Raw genomic sequence first — 19,526 nt, forward strand, 5'->3', positions numbered from 1 at the left:
TCTTGGAATGATATAAACTCTCTCTCATAAACCTCCTCTTTTGGCATCCACATACTCTTGTACATTAAGCATTCATAGCCATTCAAACTGAGCAGCCAGGGATGCAGGACAAGGGCTCATCTGCATGAGTTCTCCTTGACCCATCACTTTCTCAACTATCCCTGGTCTGGTTTTGCATAATAAGTTTTTGACCTCTCAGCTAAATAAATCAGCCTGTCACAGAGCCAGGATCAGCAGTGACCTTTCATGGAGACCATAGCCTTGTATGACATGGACAGTTGCAGATATCTGATTACTGGATCCTACTGTAATTGGATGGATTTGTTATCAATAACCTGGTCACAGAAGGTACTGTAGCTCATAATGAAAATACACTCTGATTATTTTGTACTCTAAATAATGTAGTAAATCCCTGGACAAGTCTTGCACTCCATTCTAGGGGGCTGCTAAAAGCATCATATGTTCAGACAACATCTGTCAGTATTTGGTCCTTTACTGCACAGTCTTTGTATGTGTATTAAAGGTGCCACATACAATAAAGTGATTGATATAAGCACTGTGGAGGTTTCACTATCGTCATGGCAAATAGAGATAGTGTGACTTGTAGTATCATGCCAAAACATCATGGGCTCATTTTATCTCTGCTCTAACTCCACTGAAGTCAATGGAGTTACATTAGGGACACATTTAGCCTATTAATATTTAGGACATTTGTTCAAATGGGCTTTGTTTGGATATATAAATACTTCAATCCTGGGAACAAATTGTCAGGATGACACGGTGGGGAAGAGGACAGGGATTAGGTTAAGAGTTTTTGGTGACAAAACATATTCTAGCAACTGATGTAGTCAGGCTATGCCTTGCAAACCTGTGATTTGTAGAGAGACAGAGAGAGAGATCTTTTTTGTGCTCCATCAAAGCAATTTACTGTAGTGGAAAAAGCTCTTTCATAGGTCTCAAGTTGCTTCTGTGGTAATGTTTTTTTTTAGATTTACTGTTGACTGACTTGAGAAATGACTTTAAATTTGACCTTCATAGATTGAGCAAATATTTTCAGGAGTTTAAGGATAGAAAACATATGAGAATATTAGCTTGGTATACTGGCATAGTCAATGTTATACATCTAAACATTACAAAATGATTTAATATACATATAAATTCTGGCATATGTACAATTGCTTTTTAGTGCAGTGTAGGTGCTACAGATACGGGCTCAATGTACAACACATACACAGGAAAAATATAATTATTATAAATGTGTGTCAGAAAGAAGAAAAAATGGCCTTTATTAAAAAAAATCCACAGCTATTTAATTGCTCCCTCAGACCAGAATTAGTAAGCAGCATCAAATCCCATGTTGCTTGACAAAGGAGGAAATACTTAGAGTATCTGGGCAGATGGAAACATATTCTCGCCCTGTTTTACTACAGCATTAAGCTGTATAATTTACTTTTGCCTGTCTTATGACTGAAGCCATGTGGAAACTACATCCCTGAATTATATGTTAAAAATAATAAATCATTTATTAAATCAAGTCATAAGCTTTTGTGTCTCTTCCATGGACACAGAGGCAGTGAGTTTAAATGCATCTACTAGTGACAGCTGGTTTGGGATTTGAAACCACAGCATTATGTCATCATCACTGTATCCCACTCCAGGGGAAAATGTCTTGCTGCAACAGTGAATGATGCTATTAGGTTTAGCCCTATGTTGCACAGGATCTAGCTGAAGGATGGTGCTGGGGAAACACACACGGAGAAAAAAACAAAACTGATAATTAAATATATAAAACCAATACATATTGAAAGTCTTGTAATGTGACTAATATAATCCATAATGCAGAAGCCAGACATCAAGAAACAACATATATGTAAAACCAGTGATGCACTTTAGCAGAAAGCACAAGTCTGGAAACATTAAAGAGAAGCTGGAACAAACGAAGGTGAAATGTGCATTCATCCAAAACACATCATACTGGGAAACTGTCCCACTGTTGGCAGAATGCCAGCTATCCTCCCAACACTCTCCACTTTTTAACTATTGATGCCACACTTTGGGAGGGGAAATTCTTCAGCAATGTGAAAGCTCTGCAGTATGTTTCCAGGGAGACTCCTCCCCTTTACAAATTCTTTCTGAGGAGTACTCCTGCCTTGTGAAGGTTGGATGCTATTTTAGTAAAAACATTTGCAGCCAAAGAAGAGTATAAAGGGTGTCAGGATAAAAAGGACAACATGGATATATGATACAGTTGTATTGCCTGGGCTTAGAAAAATTTCAGAAAGCTTGCATACATTTCAAATATTAAACTCTGGTGTATGGGAAATCTATTTTCATTGGCTTGGGGAGTGGAGGGGAGCAGCAGAATTTCTGGAGCAGGGAGATGTAGGAATGTTAGTGACTTGGGGTGAAAATTCATGCAAAGTGATGCATAGATGAAAGGGCAGACAGCTGTTCTCTACACTTCATGCCCCTCAGGAGCTAATAAATAATAAAGCAAATAGGCAGATGGTCTACACCCCTATAACACACATTGCTCAAAATCCAGTATTTAAAGTGGCAGGGTGAGATTTTCAGTGCAGTCTATGAGATTTAGACATGTTGTCTGCCATTAAAGCTAATTGTAGATATGTGTCTAATGTCCTCTAAACTGCTTTGAAAACCTATGGTAGAGACTGAATCCATGCAGTTTCTGAACACTGCAAAGGAGCAAGAGCCCTTCAGAGTGGAGAAGTTGGGTTATTGCAGTGTTTCCCAAACTTGGGATGCTGCTTGTGCAGGGAAAGCCTCTGGCGGGCCGGGCCAGTTTGTTTACCTGCCGTGTCCACGGGTTCGGCCAATCACGGCTCCCACTGGCCGCGGTTCGCTGCTCCAGGCCAATGGGAGCCGCTGGAAGCGGCGCGGGCTGAGGGACATACGGGCTGAGGGACATACTGGCTGCCGCTTCCAGCAGCTCCATTGGCATGAAGCAGTGAACCGCGGCCAGTGGGAGCCACGATCGGCCGAACCGGCGGACGCAGCAGGTAAAAAAAACGGCCCGGCCCACCAGGGGCTTCCCCTAACCAAGCTGCGTCCCAAGTTTGGGAAACACTGGGTTATTGTATGCCAAATAGGACACATATTTCATTATGTTTATACTTTGAAGATAAGGCTTCTATTTATTTAACAACTAGCTGATTCTGGATGTTCTACAAAGAGTTTGAGACTGATCACGAAAGGCCCAAATCCTGCGAGGTGCTGAGGGCCTCCTGAGAGATGCTGGCTGGCCTCATCTCCTTGAACAGTTAATGGCAAAACTCCCATTGACTTCAGCAGGACAGGATCAATGCCACATTATATAGATCTTTATGCAATGCACCATTTTAATATTGGAATATGAACAACATATCACTTTCCTTCTATAGCTTTCTTTCACTGTGCTGAGTAGAAGCATGATGGAGTTTCCCTTTGACAGCTTGTCTCTCCTATCCGGGACATGTCTCTGTAACGATGAGATAAATATATAGGTAATGCACAGGCTGAACGGCACAAAGGGAGTTTCTCTGTGTGCTGAGAGAGTCTCCTCTCCAGTGTGTTGTATGTGGGTTCTTCTCCTCTCCCCCCAGCTCATTTTAAGGTGGAAGGGTATCTCTGAATCTTTCTTTTTTTTTTTTTTTAAAGGGTGTTGAATTGTGGTTAATTTATCTGAAGCTAATCCAGAACTGTACTGTGGTGCTTTAGAACTGGTTGTGAGGCTCAGATTTCCTTCTTTCTAGTTGGGCTGGTGAAGATGGGTGCCGGTTAATCTGTCATCCCACTCTTCTATTGATGCTAAATGCATACAGAAAATCATCTAGTTTTAATAAATATTTAGTGGGAAAGACTCCCAGGATTCCAAACAAATAGCATGGCTCCCAAAAGAGCTCCAATTAATTTAAATATGGTAATGAATTACCACACTTCAAAATAAATCCCTAAAACTAATGAGTCCCTTTATAATCATTATGGAAAATATTTGTAATAAAGCTCTGTTTACATTATACTCCAATATTTAAGAGAAGCTGGACAAATACTTATAAGGCATTAGAGGACAAATCGGACTTCATTGTGGTACTTAACACTTAACCTATACTCTTTAGAGAACGGGTTACATTTTACCTGTTGGCATAGCATTTATGGGGGTAATATTGTAGCAATCTTATCCTTTTGCCATCCCAATTCAATAAAATCTGCACTAGAACGTGAACTTCTAACCCCATGTATCCCTCAAGTGCAGGTTGTGTTGTGTAACATGCTGCCTTAATGTATCATGTCCCCTCTAGTGGCTAGTGTACAGAAGATAATAGCTTAATTGTGCAACCAGCTAATGGAGTTACTCCTTTAGCTCCAGTGAGAGAGACTTATATTGTATCTCCAATGATGATTTTGTGGGTCAGTTTATCTTCAGTATCCAAATTAAGCGTCTAAGTCCCATGCTTTTGTACAGCATGGAAGGGATTTGTAGAGAATCCACATAAAGTGGAATTTTGAGGCATGGTCTGTGTGATAAGAAAATACATCTACATAGTATGTTTCCTCCCACCACATAGTCACTTGTGGCATCTTTGCACCAGGAATATAGATTGCCCATGAATAAAGGAGGAGTCAGGGGCCATGTTGCTCTGTGCAACAGTACCTGGAGCAGAAGTAACTCATATTACATTTTCCCAATCTAGACAGGGCCTTGGTGGGTGGGAAATATCAGGCTGCTCCAAATAGCATGGATAAAAGCTTGGAGACAGAGGAGGGAAAGGGGACAAAGGCAGAATCAGAGAGAGAGAGACCCCGAAAGGGAGAATAGGAGGAAACAAGGATTCACGTGTAGGCAGATTGCCTCTTCTGTAATTCCATACATATATAAATGGGAGGATTTGGCCGTTATTACCCAGGATGACTGGTTGGGTTTTGTACAAGTGCCCTCTTATCAGCATCCTGAGTAGCTACTGAAGTGTGAAGGGGAATAGTGATACATGCCGAGGAAGAGAGATGAAAGCAGAGCTGTGAGAAGGAAAACACGTTCAAGTGTTCTGTGGATTTGCTGTCTCCAATGGATTTCCCTCTTAACCTGCTCTGAGTAAAGCAATTAGCATGTTGTGGTTAGAGGTGATGCAGCAGTGGCACATACAGAGCTGTAACAGGCCGGACATAGAACCAAAAGCAGACCAGTTTGGTGGCTAAGAGGAAAAATAGATATGGCTTTATCTCTTCAATATTTATAGTGTTTGAGTCAGAACCACCTCCTTACTTCAACTCTGAGCCAGAGCCACCTCTTTCACACCTCCTTCCTTCAGCTCTGAATCACTGTCAGATTCTCTAGCCCCTTCCACAACTGAGTAGGAGATTATTTTGATTGGAAGTGGACATGAACAGATGTCTCCATGCAACTCCCCTTCGCCTTGTCATTTGTTTCTCATGGGCAATTCAGAGAAGGAGTCCAAATGACATGACATACCAGCTGTGGGTAGGTGGTTCATAGGTAGGCACGCACCCTCTGTATGAGCAATCACCTGGGTGGACATACCCAGAGTTTGTAAAAGTAGTTTGTCCCTTCTCTAAATATATTACTAATAATACAATTTTACTGTAACACTATATTAGAGCCAAATTGTACCTCTGAAGGAAATCCCACTGGGAGGGGAAAGAAGACACAGGAATTTCCGTGTGGTTCAGCTGCAACAATTTTCTCTGATGGAAAGTTTTGAGGACACAGGGAGTGCAGACCCCAAACCCTGCATCCCCTGGGGAAATGCACCTCTGATCCCATGGGGGCACTGACTCACTGTGCTGTTCTCATGCTTTCTCTGCTACTGTTTGGGATGCTAAAGTGGGTGTTCTTTCCTTGGCCCTCCTACATAGTGCCCCTCAGAGCTCCGCCACAACACAGGCCAGTGCCCAGGAGACACAACCTGGCCTTTAATTGGGAGACACAAGGACACAGCTGAGTATACTGCCAAGCTTGTGCAGTACTCCTCAATATAGCCACCCCAGACACTGAGCCTGAACATGTTCCCATTGAAACCAATGGCAAACTTTCCAGTTACTTAGGTTGGATCAGGACTGAGCCAATAGCGTAATGCAGAGAGCAGAAAAGTGTCCAGAGGCATGTTCCTCTTTCTCTCACTATTACTACATCTGAATTGCCAGGTGAAAGCCTCCCTGACAATGTAGGATACACAAGGGGTGGTGAGCATAACTTACATGAAGAGGGGAAGGAAGGACGAGGGCTATGGCAGGAGTGTATAAGCAAGTGTGACATAAGGAGGGCACCCCATGAATATAAGTAAGTCTTATCAAACCCCTCATTACACAGTGCCAGTTGCTTTTCTTGCTACAACCTTCTGTCCCCATCAACAAACAAATTACATCTACTTATATATACACACTCACCAATGTTTAACTTTCAGCACCAGGTAGGTCACCTCTCAGTTTGGCCCTAAGCCTTCCATCTCAAAAAAGAGATGTGTTGGCCAACCAGCTCTCCTGCGCCCTGAGGGCCGAATCCACTCCTTTGCACCATAAAGGGGCACCAAAGGGATGGTCTGGATCCATCCACTCCTATCTAGAAGGACATTGGGGGTCAGTCTCCCTTGGCCAATCTATGGGATGGCATTGAATTCAAAGCAAAACAGGTCAAATGGTTTTTCTGCTTTCCCCAGAGACCGTGTGGCGCTTGTGTGGGGTTGTCCCAGAACAAAAATTCCAATAATGACTTGATCCTACATTCCTTTCCCACCCAAAGCCCCAGAGGCTTCAAGTGGGAGTTCTTCAGTCTGGTGAAAGTGCCAGATCTGACTCCAGAAAGAGCCAATGGTAGCCCCAGAATGAAAAGCATATGGCTGCCGGCCTACGACATGGCATTGAGATTCTGAAAGGATTTGCCCCATATTGTAGTGTATAGATATGGACATCTTGGGCCAAGAGAGAAATCTGAGTGACATGTGAGGTCATAGCATATCCACAGGGGCTGGACCTCATCAGCTGAATTACTATAAGGAGGTTTCAATTGTTTCAGTATTACTAGCCCCCTCTCATTGAACCACTCCTCCCTCCTTGACTCTCCAAACTCCATGTAACACCCTTTAAACTAAAAGGAGGATATTTTATTTCATTCCCCTGTTCTTGCAAATGTCATGGCTCTTCTTCAATGTCTCTTTGCTGACTTCTTCCCACTCTACCCCCTGGATCTGTTGTTATAAGTGCCAGCCCTCCTAATAGCTTCTCTGTTGATGCATTAATTTGGTTTCTCTGATTCTTGAAAGCCCAGTGTTTTGCACCCTGTCACCCGTTTTTTGTTTGTGTGGAAAGGACCATTTGCCTACCCATTTGTTGTTATTTAACAGCTCAGCGTAAGGACTGCCTTCTGGAGTCTGTGTCTCTGTAGGCACATCTGAGCACTGAAACCTTAAATGTGGGATTAGGACCAGGATATTGGGGGGAGGGTGCCATTTATCTGAAATTCCCAAATTAAGTTCCTCCAGGCTGGGTTTACATGACCCCTGTCCCACTCCAGGACCCTTCGCAAGCTGCATGTTATCAGAATGTTATTTAATGGGCTGCACAGGCAGCAAGAGCAGCCCCAGAGAGGGAGGGGGTTAGATAGGAGCAGAAATTGCATCATATGGCTCTTGAGAGATTTCCCATCTTACTATCCCCAGAGTGATGATGTTAAAATCCTTTAGAGCAGTGGTTCTCAACCTGCAGCCCAATCAGCACACAGCTGCGGCCCATGTGACATCCTCAGGACCATGCAGGCAGTATATATATTGTTTGGAGGTGGCCCACACAACACAGAGAGAGCTGCATATGCGGCCCACAATGGTAAATAGGTTGAGAACCACTGCTCTGGTGGGAGCTGCATCTAGCTATCCTGAGCCGCATGAAGGGGTTAGCCTGATGCCCAGCCTTTGTGGGAGGGGATTAAACAGGAACAACAAAGGAAATCCTGACACTGCTTTCCCCTCAAACAAACAAACAAACTCTTCACTGTGATGTCCCCCTCATCAGGGCTGGTCTTACCATGAGGCAAACTGAGGCGGCCGCCTCAGGTGCCAGACTATGTGTGAGCACCACTAGGACCCAGAGTGTAGAAAATTGTATCTGCTGCTGGTGCATATGTATTCTTTCTGCTCGAGATGCTCAGAGATGGTGGAGTCTGTGCTGGAGGAAGGAGGGCACAAGAGACATAACAGGCAGGCAGGAGAAAAGGTGAGAAGGAATAAAAGAAAGCAGCAGGAGCTGCAGGGAGAGAGAGGAGGAGGAGCCTCTTATGTGCCTCTCTGGCACCCCCAGGAGCCTGGACTGATTAACACCAGCTTCTCAGGGAGCTACCTGTTTCCTGCTGCTTCGCTGAACCCACTTGAGGAGAACAGGCAGTCAACTGAAGTAGTAGGAGCCAGTTAGGTCCTTCAGATGCTGTATCTTCCCTCACTCAGGCCCTGCTACCAGCCTGCTTATTTGTCCCCTTCAATTGAGTGTTGAGAGCCACTATAGCAGGCACAGAACAGCAGTCTGATCTTTCTCTTGTCTGTGAGCAAGAGTGAATCATCCATCAGCAAAACCAGTGGTGCCTCCATTCCCTGACTGCAACCCACCTCTAGTTCAGTGCTGGAGGCCCATCTCTAGCTACTAGTAGTTCATATAACCCTTTTTGATGGGATGAGACCTAGGTGAAGCTGATTAAGGGCCAAACTCTGCATTCAGTTTGTTTAGCCTTACACCTCTCTGCCTCACTTTCCCATTTGTAAATTATTGTCATAAACCACTTTGAAATTGTTGGGTAAGAGCCAATTAGTGTGGTGAGAGCCAATTATTACTACTTAAATGACTATGGGCTTGTTAGTGGGCAGTGAGTAATCTGCCCATGCTAATGTTTAGCTGAATGAATAATGAAATCCAAAGCTGATACTTCTCTCCCTGTGTACACAGATCTATCTTTTCATGATGGTTTCTGGGGGTTTGTAACATTTCCTGGAAAGACATAATTTCTTTGCATAATCAACCTGTGCCTAGGAGGCACTTTCACATTCTAACTTTGTTCATCAACTTAATTTGAAAGTTGACTGATGGCAAAAATGTATGGTATTAAACAACACTTCTGCAAAAAGACTTGTTCTGTTGTGTTGTTCCTATGCAGCATAGAAATGCTGGGTTTTTAAACAGAATGCGATGATCATGGCGCCTGATAGCAATCTTAACTACAGGTAAAGAAATCAGTTTTACATACTGTAGCAAGCTTCAGCATAAGAGTTTGTGCTGATAGTTGCCAGTACGTTGATGTAGAGTAAGCCAGCGGCAGAGCTGGGAGTAGAAACCAGATCTGCTTGATGTCTGGTTTCTGGCTCTAACCATTAGACAGCAATGCCTTCATGGTAGGTAATAGCAGTCTCAAAGCCTATTGCCCTTGGGATAGCTGTTTTACTAACCTGGGTCACATCCATTAGCTCCTTAGCTCTTGTTTTGTTGCCTTGATTAGTATCATTACAAAGAGGTGGCCAAGCTGACAAAAGGTCAACACCTTTATGAATTCTTACTCTGTAACAAATAGGTTGCTAGGGTAACCAGACTAGAAAAGTCATCAGATCTTGTTAGACCACCAAATAGGACATTCAGTTGCTTAGCTACTGGCCCTGCACATGTCATTTCTGAAGATGACTCACACCATTAATGTAACTCAAAGCAAACATTATTCAACCGTGGTCCCTCCACATCTGATGGAAACACAAGTGCTTTGAAAAAATGAAAACTGTTAGGGGGGAGGGGAAATTAATTTTGAAAAAAAGGCCGCAACCAATCCTGTGTAATAAAAATCTGGCCTCTTGGGAAAACATATCACTGTTGTGTGTGAGAACGTGTCATTGCAATCCCCATTAATGGCTTGCACAGCTAACGCCCAATATATCAAACTGAAAATACAGTAGCTTGCTAAATGTTTATATTATGATGGGATAGTAATACTAATTATTGTCATAAACCACTTTGAAATTGTTGGGTAAGAGCCAATTAGTGTGGTGAGCGCCAATTGGGTCTTGTGCTCCTAAAGCATCTTTGTGCCTATGTAGATCCCACTGTCTGTGAAAGTTTCAAAAAGAAGTGATTTTTTTAAAAGTTTGTAACTAAAAATCTTTTAAAATTTTCTTCTCATTCATATTTGGTAACATAGAAATATACATCTACAGATTTATATAGGAGTTTGAAGATCAGCCTTTCAGTGGAACCCTAACTGTAACTTTAACCATGGAGAACTCTTGGTCTCTCCATAATATAGGGATCATTTCACCTGCCACTAAAATGCTGTCACTTCTGGGGTGGAGCATGGAAGGCCCTAATCAATCATTCCACATAAGCATATGTTTAACTTTAAGCAGCTGGATAGACTGTTGATTTCAAATGTCTACTCACTTGCTTAAAGTTAAGCATATGCTTAAATGGCTTACTGGATTAGGGCCTAAAAAAAGTGGCAATACTTCACAACAGCATAAAACAGAATGTGAATTAGAATAATTTATCCAACTGAAACTGCAAGAGAAATGTATAGAGCAAATCTATTTGCATGGTTAAAATTGATCCAGAATTTAATGAACATAAGCACAAGGACCTCAATTTTACATCCCATCCAAAAGATCCTACCTCCTGCAGCACAGTAGTCCCCAAAACCATGGTACACCCACATCTTGAATACTGTGTGCAGATGTGGACACTCCATCTCAAAAAAGATGTATTGGAATTGGAAAAGGTTCAGAAAAGGGCAACAAAAATGATTAGGGGCATGGAACAGATTCCATATGAGGAGAGGTTAATAAGACTGGGACTTTTCAGCTTAGACAAGAGATGGCTAAAGGGAGATATGATTGAGGTCTATAAAATCATGACTGGTGCAAAGAAAGTAGATAAGGAAGTGTTGTTTACTGCTTCTCATAACACAAGAATTAGGGGTCACCAAATGAAATTAACAGGCAGCAGGTTTAAAACAAATAAAAAGAAGTATTTCTTCACACAACACACAGTCAGCCTGTGGAACTCCTTGCCAGAGGATGTTGTGAAGGCCAAGACCATAACAGGGTTCAAAAAAGAACTAGATAAATTCATGGAGGATAGGATGGGCAGGAATGGTGTCCCTAGCCTCTGTTTGTCAGAAGCTGGGAATGAGCGACAGGGGATGGATCACTTGATGATTACCTGTTCTGTTCATTCCCTCTGGGGCACCTGGCCACTGTCGGAAGAGAGAATACTGGGCTAGATGGGCCTTTGGTCTGACCCAGTAGGGCCGTTCTTATCTTCTTAAGTATAGAATTGTGGATTAATGTTCAATTGTACTTTTAAAAGGTTGCTGAAAGAACAAGCAAATTCTACACTAATGCCACAATATAAATGAGAAAGCATAACTAATTACATGATAATCTGCATTTGCATGTGTGTAATTAAACACAATGTCTAAAGGGTTTTGTTTTCCTTGTACTAGTATGTACTGATCGTATCTGAGTTGTTAATGTTTTTCCTTCTAAGAGCCAAATTCTGCTTTGACTTTTGTAGGATACAAGAGTTAGCCTTAAAGGTTTTTAAAGTACTAGAAAGCATTGTTCTACAGTCTCCTAGGGCCGCGTAAAGTCACCATAGTCTGCTAAGTTTTTAATAAATGTTTGTTTTCTGAGGCACTTGTACAAATGCTGCTTTTAATCTAGTCAACTTTCTAAAAATTGATTCCACTTTAAATAGCACATAAAACCTTTTTACTGGACTAATTTCACACCTAGACTATAAAAGCACTTTTCAGATAAACTGTTCAGGGGAATATTCTCCTTCCAGGAAAAAGAAACATGCTGCTTGCAGCTTTGATTGAGATAATGCTTGTAATTGCACACATCCATTCCTTACACCAATAGCAGTTGGTAGGCACACTGTGGTCTTTATGTTTTGTCAGCTCATTCACTGAATTAAAATGGAAGAAGAAGAGTCTGGATGATTTAAATACTCTAATTTGAATAGATCTACATTCTCATGCTGTCTTTTATGCATATTGGTATTATTTGGTGCCCATATTATCATGCTGTAGCATATTTTATACTTAAAAATATTCAAAGTTCTCTGTAGCCAAATAGCTATTCTGTTACTTGGTAATCAGTTGCCTTTACATTATATATTCAGTGACAAGAATTATTAATTCCTTGCTTAACCCTTTTGTTTTCTACAGGCAATTTAACTGTGTTCTTGCACAGGTGGATAATCTGGGCACTATCATTTTCAGTATGAGAGTAACTAGGTTTTTTTCATTTTCCAGAAAACTTGGATGCAATGATAGCTCTGCAGACAAAGAGTAAACTTGAAAGCCCCCTGACCAGCACCAAAAACGAGCTACTAGCAGGTATTTACTCTATTCCTCTATCTCCTTGCAATCACTATTTAATAACACATTGTTGTTCAACCTATTTAGTTATAAGTGCAACCCTGAGTTGGCAGCAACAAGGGCCGGGTTCAGTATCCAGGGGTTCCGTGTCAATAACACAATGCAAAACCGGCTCGAGCCCCCACCCAGTGACCTGGGACAATTACATACCACCCCCCTGGGTGCCTCTAGGAGGCAATACTTCCCCACTCACAAGCACAGAGTCCGAGTGTAGCAAAATCCTTTTAATAAAGGAGGGACACAATGCGGCATCACGTTGAAGAGACACCACAAACAGGACTATACACAAACCATAAGCAAAAAAACCCCACCTCCAAGTACATTTGGCACTGTCCTTTCACCCTTAGGGTCTTAAGTCCAATCACCTCAAAGTCCAACAACCCAAAAGTCTCTGGTCAGTGCCACCCCAGAGTTCAAAAGTTTATCTGCAGAGTTTTATCCCCCCCCCCAGCCGAGGGTGGAAATGGGGGGGCACACACAGGGTGTTAAGGGGCACCTTACGTGGGCCAGAGCCAACTGTTCCGCCTCTTTATGGAGTTCTGCTGCAGCCTTCACCATGACTGGCTCCACTCCACCAGCTGTGCCGCTCCTCCAGCCGTCCTCACAAACTGCTCCGCTCTGCTCACTCCATGGGCCGCTCCACCCGTCCCACAGCTGCTCCGCTCTGCCAGCTGCTCTGGTCCACCAGCCATCCCCACAAACTGCTCGGCTCCACTCACTCCGTGGCTCCACGAACTGCTCCACTCCGCTCTGCAGTATAGCGTCAGGCTCCCCCACTAGTTAGCATAGTACTTAGTGCTCTCAGCTCAGCAATTCCAGCTCTTTAGTGATTTCAGCTCTTAGTGATTTCAACTCACAGTAGGGGAGTCTCAGTGCCAGTGCACCACTAGTCCAAAGTAAGCTCAGCTCAGTAACCTGTATCTAGATTCTTAAGGGAATCAAAAAATTAACTCTGACATTCCACAGTGGAGAGAGGCATAGGTGGAACTGGTGCTTCTGGCTCACACAAGGAGCCTGCACCACCAAGTACAGATACCTGTCCCCAGCCTCTCTCAATTCACTGGGTTTTGGAACCCATGTCCCTTGTCTAGCAAGTGCTATTTAGTTGATAATGAAACCCTTTATCATAAGACAGTTTTGTAGTTCCTCATTTACTTAATCAGGGTGACATTTTATTTTTCCTGCCCCAATAACAAAGAAATTGGGGATCCCACAGCTGTGAAAATAACCATCCCAGGCTGCCATGTGTTATGCTAAGTGGGATGGCAGTGCCAGTGCAAATAACTGAAATGCCAATGCAAATACTTGAGATTCTTTCCACACTCCCCACAATTTACCATCAGATGTTAGGGTAGAGCTCATCCTGACTCTGCTTACATCCGTAAACTAATTTAACTAGGTGTCAGACTGGTAATTTAAGGGTCTGAGCCTGCAAAGTGCAGGGCTGTAACTATCTGTCTGCTGAAAGGGAGGGAGGAGTTGTCACATAATTGCCAAAACCTCCAAATCTTTATTCACGAGTGTCCTTATTCCACTGGAGACGAGCCTTACTTCAGAGAGTATAACCCATATGCAAGGACAACCCTTGTGTAATGCTTTGGAGGACCTGGCCCTAGACTTCGATGGATTTGATTTCTTTGTACTCACTGCAGTACAAGAAAAAAATAAAGACAGGCCCCATTCTGTGGATTGTGTGGCCTGATCTAAAGCCCATTGAAGTCAATGGAGAAACTCCCCTAATCTTCCATGAACTTTGAAACTAGCCCTTAAGGAATGTATATTATGATATCTTAATTGACTGACTTGAAGTAGTGGTTGCAAGAGAAAAGGTAGGCATTTTCAGTGACCAAGGCAGGAGATGACGTTTAGAGATGCACCATTTTCAGGCTTCTATGAGTTTCTTTCTGAATCAATAGTCAAAGTCTTTGAACTTCCCAAAAGAACATGCTAATGTTTAGCAATGAATGACGTGATTTCAAAACACTTATGGTACCTATGGTACAAAAGTAAGGGAATGTTCTGATTGCAACTTCTTTAGATAAGAGCAATGAAGAGGCAGACAGTACAAAGGAAGAAGCAGCTAAAATGGAAAAACAATATGAAACATTGAAGGATTCCACAAAAGTGGAAGAACAAAATACAGCAGGAAACAATGAAGAACCAAAAGGTACTCTTGCTATTAGCTTGTGCACCAAATGACTGGATTTTTTTCCTGGTCAGACTAGCAGAAGATTACATGCACAGCAGAGTGGCACAGGTGTGTGGATACAGCATAATATCACCACTGGAATAATTTTGTAATGAGACAAGCCCATTGGTCCTGTGTTTAGCACTCTGTGCGGGCATGGGACCAATTCCTATTCAACTCTTGGGTCTGAACTCTCATTTTCTGAGCTGACATGCTTGTCGTGTGCATGGTGTTTTGATGAACAATCAGAAGTTTCCGTTGAACGCAGACATTTTTCATAAACATTTTCATTTAATCAAAAAACAATTTCCCATTGATGGAAAATTTTCAACAAGCCCTAATATTAATACAATTCCGTTCATGCATATGTGACCTACTCTTCTGAAATGCAGCCAACACTGCTGGGCGGCAGACCTTCATGAATTTCAACCCAAGCTAGTGAATTCCCTAGTTCTCCTCTGCACTGTGAAGTTCTCTTTCTTTATATAGTCTTTGACCCCTAAACTGATTGGAATTGTGCAGGCCTTTCAGATAAGCTGGTACTGAGTAATGACAATTCTAATTTAGCACTTTGGCTTAAATCCAGCAGTCTGTATTCCCTGCCACCAATCCTCTAAACAGCCTGGAATGATTATCAGTATCCTTAAACTACCCTAGTGACTGAAATGGAATATCAGCAGCCTCTTTATGCAAGAGCATAATTCTGGGTAAGGTAGATGAGATACGTGTACACATTGAGGGAAGAAGAGATCCCTTAAATGTGAATGCAGTATAGTCACATATATATTATCATTTAGTACTTTTTTAAGCACTAGATGTGGTTGGCTCCATGTAAAGCAGAGGAAGACAGTCTCTCTGCCCTGAGAAGTTTCTCAGTGCCAATTCTTTGTTTAAAATGTATTTTAAAGAGCATGGATAGTGGAGCCATGTACAGTGGAGTCAATAGGAATTATATGTTGAGTCCAGTGAGAGAGCAGGATTGGGCCTTTGATCTGTTTTGAATCCCAAAGGTGCTCAGAAAAGAACCAGAAATGCTTATTTTTAAATTATGAAAATAAGACAATATGTGTTTAAAATAGTATTTTTTCTTTTCTAAGATTTTTAATCCTTTGCAATTTAAGGTTTTTAGGCATGAATGAAAGAAATTCATACTGGAGTGATTAACAGCCTCCTTAAAGAGGCTTGCTTGCTGACATCTGTAAGATCAAACTATCATTAATTTAGTCCATTATCTGCAAAAAAAGTATCAATTAATTTATTAAATTGGTTAATTACCATTTTATGAATGGTAATTCTTAAAATGATTCTTTAGCACTCCCAATGGCTGGGTGAAGATAACTCATTAATGTAGTTGTGACTGCAGTGTGTATGCAGCTAGTGTATTATCTAGTAAATATGAACCTACCTCAAAGATTGCCACTAGCAACAGTACTATTTTCTCATTTTGTCTCCTAAAATGTATTTTATTTTGTTTCATACTATTCCTAAACCTCTGCACATAGGCCTTGATTCAGAAAGGTACTTAAGCATGTGCCTAATTTTAAATACACGGATCCATGTGCCTAGCTGAATTGTGGCCACAATCTTTTATTACAGAATGTATAGCCTACATTAGAAATCAGATCAAATGCATTTTAATACACTAGTGCAGTGAGATATTGCTTCTTTGCATCTGTGGCGTTTTAGTGACCTAAGATCATTGGTGCATTCAGTATTCTGGACTGAGCATATTGATTTCTCCAATCTGTGTTATGAGAAGCTGATATTGAAAGGCAGTGAGTTGTCTGTTCTCCAGAATGAAGCAATTTGGATGACCCACTGTTAGACAGTGATGGTGCTTTTAACAACCATTGTCCGCATAAGCAATTGCCTTTTCAAAGTTATGCAGAACTTTATGTTCTGGCAGCAAATTAGTAGCTCAAAGAGGAAACAGAGCATTGATACAGGTTATCATGCCAGCTGCCTCAACGCAACATTTAATGTTAACATAATTTTTTTAAAAATGTAAATTGAAAAAATAAAAAAACCGCGCCAACACACTAAACACATTAAATCGGGTGGTGTGGGCCCATGGTCCGAGGCTGCCGCCGATTTCACTGTGCTTAGCCGGTGTCCCTATTCCCATCCATCCATAGTTCCCCCAGCCCCCCGCCCTCTTGACTTGGGGTGATGAGATGCCAAGGCCTGGGGAAAAAAATCTCTGTTCTGGTGGGGCGTCTTAAAAATGTTGTCTGTCCAAGCAACGGCTGGGCAGCTTTCTCAGAATTTTTTTTCCTTTGCCCCTGCCTGGATGATGCCATGCATGGCAATGCATGTCTTTTTATGGATGCCGTTTGTGCGTATGTGTACCTGTACTATGTGTGATGCCACAGCAGAGCAGCTACAGGCAGCAGCACAGCATGCTTTGCATGCTTGCATGCAGAGATGGTTGCACCAGCACCACCACCATCCAAACCCTTCCATAAATTGGAACTGAGGATGATCATGGCTGTACCACCTTTGTACCATTTGCTGCTAGTGCCAATCTGGTCAGCCCCCAGCAAAAAAAAAAGTGAGTTACTAGCTGCCCCTATTACCTTCCCCATCGCTTGTGCTGGGTGCTGTTTGTACAGCAGTGCCCTACGATCAGCAGCCAAAATAAAAAGCAACCTGTGCCTCCAATCCCTTCCTTCCTCTATAAAAAAAGAAAATGTGTGCAAAATGCTAATATAGGCAAGTGTGTGCAAGAACCACCTGGCCTGTGTCAGGTCAGAGCTAGTCTATATTATTCACAGGCTGGGCTCTCCCTGTAACCACCCCACCCCCCCGTTTCTTTTTTTCTCCCCTTTCTTTTCTTCCTCCCCCTCCCCCCCCTGTGTGATGTGTGAATATAAGACAAAGAATGCAAGAATAAGACACATGTTGGTGAGTGATGATAGGAGAAGAGGCAGCCAGCAGTCCAGACAGGACATGACATTTAGTAGTGCAGTGGAGAGGAGAAGCAGCCCCAGCATCCACAGCCAGGGCATCTTACACTTTCTTGTGGGGGGTGGGGGCTGGGGGCCTGGATGAAGGAGTTATGATGTTGATGGATGATGATGAGGATCCAGCCATACCATCCATCCCATCCAAAAAAAAAATTAGGCCCATAGGCTGCTTAGGAGTCCTTTTGTCCCATCAGCTGAAGCTGATGCTGAGGATAGATTTCCATCATTTTGCATTTCATTCATCATGCAGATGATGATGATGATGGATGATTTTTTTTTTTTTATCAGCCCATGACGGGGAGCAAGGATGGGGGTGGGTGTTGGTGTGTTGAGTGAGCTATCTGCTATCTTCAGTATTCACAGGGCAAAGAGTAAAGATGAGAGAGTAAAAGAGTCAGAGGATTGTTTGGTGGGGGTGGGGGTGGGTGGGGTGGTGGCTGGGGGTGGGGTGTGTGGCACCCTGACCGCACTGTGTTTGTTTGACCCTAGAAGCATTTTTGCTCAGCCAAGAGAAAAAATTTAATTTTAGGAGGCTGCAGGTGGGATCCATTCCAGTCTCAGTCCCCATGCGCATCATCCATTCTTTCCTTTTTTTTGTTCTGCTGTCACGCGCTGCGCTGCTTGCCTGCCTCGCTGATCTTTCTTCTGATTTTTTGGGAAGATTTTAAATAGAACGGATACGGATATAGACGGGATGAACGGAGAGCAGCGATCCCATCAGCATCCACATCATCATTTTTTTTTTTTTTTTTTTTTTTTTTTTGCTGCCACCGTCCCTCCACACGCCCACGGCTGGCCAAAAAGGAAATATTCAAATAATTCAAAGGGCTTTTTTTTCCTTACCACCCCCACTCTGCCCGAGTTCAGCGGTCGGTCCAGCGGTCACTGGTGCACTGTGGGATAGACCCGAGAGCAGGCCAATACCGCCGATCAGCACACACACCTATATGTTAATACCGTTAAATAGATACTTAGCCTCTTCTCTCGGTTAGGAGAGAACACAAACCCTTTTTTAAAGAGCCAAAAAAATATATGCCTGCTGCCTGCTGTGGTGGGCGGTGCGTAAATCGGTTTTACGCTCCTAAAACCGATTTAAACGCCTAGTGTAGACCAGGCCTTAATGTTGCATACAATGGCAGGTTAGCCTGACCATAGGCTACTCTTTCCACAGAGATCCATAGTAAATGGGAAAAAAACAGTTCAGCTGGCATACCACACAGAAAACAGCATGTCTCACCAGTGTGTATTTCAGACATGGAATGGTCCAAAATCCAAAGACAAGCACAAATGTATTTTTAGCTAAATCTCTTGTGTCAAGGCATTTCCATAGTGCCCATCACTATCATGTTTCAACACCTCCCAAGTACTTAAATAGAACAGCAACAATTTCTCGGTATACATTTCTTCCCTCGCAGCTTGTAGGAAAAATACTTTGATTTCTTCATAGGATTTTTTGGGTGATGGTGGTTTGTGTGTGTGTGGGGGGGGACTTACTGAGGAAAAGCTAAGTTTTGCATGTGTTCTGCATTTAACTATGGGAGTGGCAAGCTCCAGGGTCATTGGTATCTGTTGCTGAGATGAGTTCTATAGTCTAGTTACATCTCCCATGGACGGTCTGTCTCTTACACTCACAAGCCTCCTCAATGGTCAACAGTTTCATTGTTCCAGTAGAAGGTAGCTGTCATGGGAGGTCGTGGTTGCAGAGACGGGTGATTTGTTAGGTAACTGAGGTCAGTCTTATGGAGGACTTCGAATATCAGAACAGAGTCATTGAAATAGATTCTGTGTTCACTGATGAACCAGTACAGAGGGTGATGAACCAGGATGATATGTTCATGGCAACCTGCTTGCCAAGCTGGGAGCTGCTGTAATTTGTATTGGTTGAAGCTTTTTCAGCATATACGGTTTCATTGCTAGATATAACGAGTTGCAATACTCAAGCCTAGAGGTCACAGTT

General features: G+C 42.6%; 2 protein-coding genes across 8 annotated transcripts in view; one reads left to right on the forward strand and one right to left on the reverse strand.

The window, feature by feature from the left end:
* AP4E1 (adaptor related protein complex 4 subunit epsilon 1) overlaps positions 1-9,504 on the reverse strand; it is a 62,755-nt gene extending 53,251 nt beyond the window's left edge. The window contains exon 1 of one of the 2 annotated variants that reach the window (XM_039491315.1): positions 9,438-9,504. The gene's annotated coding sequence lies outside the window, so the exon portion shown is untranslated. The remainder of the gene's footprint in view (positions 1-9,437) is intronic. The other variant, XM_039491316.1, reaches the window with a different exon arrangement.
* Positions 1-19,526, forward strand: part of SCG3 (secretogranin III) — a 42,469-nt gene that overhangs the window by 12,502 nt on the left and 10,441 nt on the right. For 5 of the 6 annotated variants that reach the window (XM_039491323.1, XM_039491325.1, XM_039491321.1 and 2 more), the window contains 2 exons: positions 12,290-12,373; positions 14,454-14,582. In XM_039491323.1, coding sequence (XP_039347257.1) covers positions 12,290-12,373; positions 14,454-14,582 — 213 coding nt within the window. The remainder of the gene's footprint in view (positions 1-12,289; positions 12,374-14,453; positions 14,583-19,526) is intronic. The other variant, XM_039491324.1, reaches the window with a different exon arrangement.

Source organism: Mauremys reevesii, linkage group 10 (genome assembly GCF_016161935.1).
Source record: "Mauremys reevesii isolate NIE-2019 linkage group 10, ASM1616193v1, whole genome shotgun sequence".
Taxonomy (NCBI): domain Eukaryota; kingdom Metazoa; phylum Chordata; order Testudines; family Geoemydidae; genus Mauremys; species Mauremys reevesii.